The 6,637-nt window shown below is 40.0% G+C and overlaps 1 protein-coding gene across 1 annotated transcript; it reads left to right on the forward strand.

The window, feature by feature from the left end:
• LOC133733257 (protein GLUTAMINE DUMPER 1-like) lies at positions 1-348 on the forward strand. Its single transcript, XM_062160907.1, has one exon. The coding sequence runs from the start codon at positions 1-3 to the stop codon at positions 346-348; it is 348 nt and encodes a 115-aa protein (XP_062016891.1).
• Positions 349-6,637: the final 6,289 nt, after the last annotated feature.

Here is a 6,637-nt window from a genome sequence, read left to right on the forward strand (position 1 = left end):
ATGAGGTCTTTAATAGCAGACACCACAGGCTCGGCTGCTTCTTCAGGTGGCGGTGCTGGTGACGCTGTTTTCAGCAACTGGAGATCTCCGATGCCCTACCTCTTCGGCGGCCTAGCACTCATGTTGGGACTCGTCGCAGTTGCATTGCTAATTCTAGCTTGCTCCTATCGTAGAACCTCGTCCAACTCAACAAGTTCGGGTCGTGAAGATGGAAAACCAACGTCAAGGGGAGTGGATGACATAGAGGCTGCAGAGCCGGAGCCCAAGATTCTCGTGATAATGGCCGGAGAGAAAACGCCGACATACTTGGCACACCCCATTTCTTCCTCTACTCGATTACCAAACTGATCAAAATCTCTGAACTCATCATCTTTTTGCTTCAGCTCTGGTCCTATAGCTAGTTATTTCTCTGCCTATTCTAGTTTTGGTACTTATAATTCTTTTTGATCATCGAGAATATGTAATTAGATTGAAGAGAGCGTTAACATCTTCGAGATCTATATGTTATACATATAAAATTTGAACCCTACAACCTTCAATTCCATTCTCTTATTGGAATTATTTGTCTCGATCTCCTTATTTTCTTTTTCTGGTTTTGGTTGGATATTATGATGATGTGGTAATCTTAAAGCCAAGCAAACTCTTATGGGCATAGTCTTAATTGGTAAGCAACTTGAAACTAGGTTCACCTTCATCATTATAGAAAATAATTCCATTTTAGTAAATGGGAGAGCTCCGAAAATAATTGTATCATGCATCGTGTACAATTACTAATTTGCAGATACCTATTTTTTACAAGGAAAAAGAAAACTTATGGCATTTGCAGGTATCATAATCAGAAGAGTTTTGCTTCTATATCATGACAAGCTTCTTGAATTTAGCTCGAATAATTCAGATTTAATATGGCAAGCTTTTCACCAAAACAGCCATTTGCGCCACTGACTCCAACCACCACACTAGAGGGATAAATATGAAGACTAATTGTGGAATAAGTTAATGTTAATTTGAAAAGAAGGTGACTTATTTAGAAGTTGAAAACTGCTCTGTAGAGTCTTCTACAAGTCCTAGTAATAATTACCAACTGCAGTCTTTTAATACGTTACTTTACCTTATTAAGCCAAATAAGTTTGACATTAGTGATTAGTATTAATTAATGCAAAACTAGCAAATCACAAAAAGTTATTAACGGAGACGTGGCTTCTCGGAAATGTATTGGCACGTTGTCAAGTACTAAACTCTACAGAGATTCTAGTGGGAGGGTGACATAGATGTGAAATGAAATGATGATCGATCTCTATAATTTTCTACTGTGTTTTTTGTCCACATTTTTCGTGAAGTTGCTCATGGAAATTGATACTTGATAGACATTGACTAAATTTGTTTCATGGTCGATGAAGTGTTCCCTCTTGATATAATGATGCATACCCGCCGCAAAATTTATATACAAAGGGCTTGATGTTTTTTTTTTTTTGATCAAATAAGAACTTCATTAATAATGAACTGCTTACAACGAGTTTTAGGCGACATCTCTAACCCAGAAATGACCACTAGACTTCACACTGGAACTCTATAATGACTGACTCTAAACTTACACTACAACTGTATGGCAAAGACAATAAGCGCAGGAGCAGTGAACCCTTGACATCTCACCTCTCGTCCAGCCAATAAGAACTCCAAAGCTAGACAACTCACTTGTGTCGACACTAACTCACCAACCAGAGTCCTCCTGACCAGCTTTTGATTGACCAAGCCAACACTCGTTGTGACCTAAACTCAACCAAAATGATTGCCAGACAATCAGACCTGAGACTAAGGAAACCCAACACCATCCTATCGTCAACACCTGCAATCCACAACTGCTCCAAATCGCCATCGCCTCCGACCCGAACCCAGACAGGAACGACCCACTAGAAGGCCAAGGATGATTGTCAATGCTACAGCCAGACAATTTTGCCATCGCTGCTGACCCAACTCCAGAACAGGAACGACCCTCTAGACGGCGAGATCGAAGATTGTCTCTGCCACACCCTTAGTAGTGTCTTATTACCAACAACTGACCAACTGCCAAGCAAACAAAAACTACAAGCTTTAAAGCAAAACAACACCTAATGGACCTTGAGAAGTACCCAGGCCCAATTACCACCTGGCCCAGACCAGGCCCACCCCCACCATCAGACCCCGACTACCATCAACCAGGCATCGCCGGCCAAGCCCCGACAGAATACAAGCCCCACCACCTCCACCACCTCGCGGCAGCCTCATCACGGCCGCCTCCAACGACAGATCACCCATCGCGCACTACGCCGCATCCAAATCCACCTTTTCCCAGGTCTGATCCATGAAGCACCAGATCTGATCCGAACTACCCCGCGCCACCACGGATTCGAGGCCGCCAGTCAATCTCCGATATCGCGCCGATCCAACTAGGTTCAATCCACTCCGCATCGATCCAATCCCCATTGATCTAAGCCAACAACCCCCCGCCGATCCACGCCGTCGACAAGTATCGCAAGTCCAGAACCAAACTCTGACTCCCAACTCAGTCTTCCTCTTCCAAACCTCGAACACACCAGACTCACACAGAGTCGACAAAGCCCGTCCGACGACGGCGCAGGGCTGGCCGCCGGACAGGGATGGGAACGCTCACTTTTTCTCTCTCTAGGGTTTGTTATTTACATTAGTTTTTGTTTTTGTTTTTGGTATCCTTCATTAGTTCATTGTCATGTGGCTTGATGTTATAATAATATGAGACTTTATTTCTTGGATAAATTTTCAATATCCTTTAAAATCAATCTTCTTTGATAATCAAGGAAAATCAAAGGATAAAATTCTGCTTACTACCCTATACTTTCATGGGTTCATCAATTCAGTCTCAGTCCCTGCACTTCTAATTTAATCAGAAAAGTCCTTGCACTCTCCAATTTCATCAAATCGATCTAATCCGTCACCACTCCGTCAATTTTCGCTATTAAAATGCTGATGTGGGACCTTCTTACAGGGAAAATTCACAAACTACCCATCGCTAGGTAGCCCGCCGATGCGTCAGTGTTGTGAATGCAGATGGGTAGTTTGCGAATTTTCAGCAAAAATTGATGGAATGGTGACGGATTGGATCGATTTGATGAAATTGGAGAGTGCAAGGACTTTTCTGATTAAATTAAAAGTGCAGGGACTGAACTGATAAACTCTTGAAAGTACAAGGTAGTAAGCATAATTTTTTCCAAAATCAAATTATTCATCTATTTATGAACAAATATCAAGCTTTTATGTCAGAAGACTAGCAAGGTTCGATCCGCTCTGATTGGTAGCAAAATAAACCACCATCACGAGAACCGGAAATGAAGCCGATCGACCACTCAAATTGGTGTTATGTTGAATGGTGATTGGACATTCAATAAATAGAGTAATAATAGAAAGATGAGAATTAAAAATGCTTACGACATTGCAAATTTGCAAGAATAGAAAGATGAGAATTAAAAAAAAAAAAAAAAAAAAGTGATAGTAATCGAATAGTCATTGAAATAAAACAGGGTGCTTCTAAGCTAGTTCAATCCCTTGAGCGGGAGTCTTCCACCAGTCATTGAAATAATATAGTTGTTTGCTGCTTTTGCATCTTGGCTTATCCTCAACGGGCTCTACCATAAGGAAATTACTTATCAACTTCTCAGAAAAAGCAGATAAAACAGCAGCATTAATACTTTATTACAGCAGCATTAGCCAACTAATGATGAAAGTTTGGCGGAATCCATGGACCATGCATGGTGCTAATTGGATTAGGTAAAAGAGAGAAGTGGCGTCTCGGAGATGTATTTTATATAATTATTTGGTTATTACTGTTGCTAATGGAAGACCAAGAAATTCAGATACATGCAGCATAGAATAGTACTTGGTAATTAACTAGTTAAAAGGTGCTTTACGTTTGGTTTCATAATTATATATGGCAAATTAGTCTAAAGGAAAGTGCCATTCCACATCATCGATCTTTTTTTTTTTTTTGAAGGGAAGGACGACCATCATCGATCTTCTTTAGTGGGAAACATGGGAGATGTGAAGTGTGTGAAATGCCAATCTCCACTAGGGTTTGTATATAATTTATAATTTATATTTATTCACATTTTTGATTGTTTCTCATGGAGATGGCACTTACTTTGGTTATCAATACTTGACCCCATTCGTTCATTCACTTTTACACAAGTATTTCGTTGGAAACACCATAAACGGATAAACCCTAATTATAGTTGTGTAGACTGCAAGAAACCATTACACTATGTGTACTGTTAACTGTGATCAAAATTGATTCTACAAAATATATATGGCTCAATTACATGGGTAAATGAACTTTGGTTTTACTTTATAGGAAACTGATTATTGAAAGTTTTCTAATCACATGTCCGATCATCATTTGTTTGCAAATAGTATGAATGATATTCGTAGTTATATATGTTAACACTAGCAAATAATGACTTCATGCACATATATGTAGCGCCGTAGCGGCTTGAAGACGCATGCAGTTTTACAGTATTATAGGTATATGAAATTATGAATTATATGGATTGGAGTAATAACAAAGTCGAAACCATTCATGTTGGAAATTAAAAAGAATGACGATCTCACTCTGATTTTGTTGGCAATTGAGGGACGTCTCCACTTTAAACTTATATACTTCGTCGGAAATGAATATTTTGGCACTCGGAAATTAATGGGAAGGTGTAAAGCGTACACGATAGCTTAGCTATCTAGTTCCACGTCTACTAAGTTATGCCAATTGATTGATGGAAATCCATTCTCCTATAGATTTTCGTTTCTGAAGCATACTACAAATTCATATCAACTTTTTTTTCCCCAATGTTCTTTTTATTTACACAATTCACCGAGAGATCATCTTTCTCCATATATAACATATTTCACTATGATATTTCGCTGTCTATAGATACTTACCCCGAAAGTGTTGCATTTGACTACAACGGTGCAGCCTTCGTCGGGCTTGGAAGTGAAGGTTGGATGGTATCCCACCTCAACCTCCGTCTCAGCCAAACCAGCGTCACTTCAATAATTACACGTGGACACAGCATTTCAAGAAAACCTGATGAGTTTTGCAATGTAATTAATACATGTGAATCAAAATAGATCCTGAAAAATTAGCGGAAACAAAACATGGATTGGATTTTGTCGTCACCGGCCAGCCAGCCAGCTTTCTCAAGTTAAGAGGAGATCGACGATCGACCATTCGATCGATCGATGGTACTGATCGAGTAGTTCGTGGAAACAATATTTGTTGGGAGGGTGAAAAGTTTTGGAAAAAGTGGGTTGCTAATTTGACGACGGAAATTGGAAATGAAGATGAGGATCGTCTCCACTTCAGCTTATTTAATTTGTTGGACATAAACATTATCTTATGATGAACATTTCACACAGAAATCAAGGGAAAGATGTAAGCATCTTGCTAACTAGCTGTATTGTTTGGGCGTATCTACTTGATAAGGATGCCTAGCTGGAAAATAAGACAAATATGTGCATTTCAAATCCTTTAAACTTGTACGTATCTGTTTCTCAAACATGCATGCTGCTAGTTATATTCATATTAAGAACGTTTATATGAAGGTTGGTTTTTTGACATCGATCAAAGCTTGCAACAATTAGTCAGATTGAAGCTAGCTGTTGGCCACTAGTTCGTAGTAAAGCGTTTTCTTTTTGGTCTGAACACTAGTAGTAAAGCTAAAGCACACAATTTTTTATTCATATCCAAAGTGATGGTGTGAAAAGCTGACAAGAATTCCCAGTAAAAATCTTACAATAATCAATTAGTTTAGCTTGAAGAAGTTAATGGGTTGGCAACAGTTTGGTTGCAATTGTGGCTATATCCAAGCTCATTCACCACAACTCTAAAAAATTGTTTGAGAGTGCGATAAGAGGGGAGATTTGTCCACATACAAAAAAACATGTGTATTGTTCGATTTTCTTTGCCCTAGTAACTCAGACAAAAATAACCTGCAACAAGAAAGAGAAACTCTTCAGACATCGTTGTGGTGTCGGCTAAGTGATAAAGTAATCTGGGGTTCACATCCAAAACTAATTGGCAATGGATGGAGTGGCCCAAACCCTTATAAACCCATAGGCAAGGTCCCATTTTTCCCATGTGGGATGTATATATTCTCAACACGCCTCCGCACGTGTGGCGAATTTTCAAGCCATACACGTGGACAACTTTGGGTGACGTGGAGCTCGTGTGGCCGTTAGACATGCACACGTGGGTAACCCGCTCTGATACCATGATAAAGTAATCTGGGGTTCACATCCAAAACCAATTGTGTTGAGAATATATACATCCCACATGGGAAAAATGGGACCTTGCCTATGAGTTTATAAGGGTTTGGGTCACTCCATCCATTGCCAATTGGTTTTGGATGTGAACCCCAGATTACTTTATCATGGTATCAGAGCCAGGTTACCCACGTGTGCATGTCTAACGGCCACACGGGCTCCACGTCACCCAAAGTTGTCCACGTGTATGGCTTGAAAATTCGCCACACGTGCGGGGGCGTGTTGAGAATATATACATCCCACATGGAAAAAATGGGACCTTGCCTATGAGTTTATAAGGGTTTGGGTCACTCCATCCATTGCCAATTGGTTTTGG

This window comes from Rosa rugosa, chromosome 1 (genome assembly GCF_958449725.1).
Source record: "Rosa rugosa chromosome 1, drRosRugo1.1, whole genome shotgun sequence".
Classification (NCBI taxonomy): Eukaryota; Viridiplantae; Streptophyta; class Magnoliopsida; order Rosales; family Rosaceae; genus Rosa; species Rosa rugosa.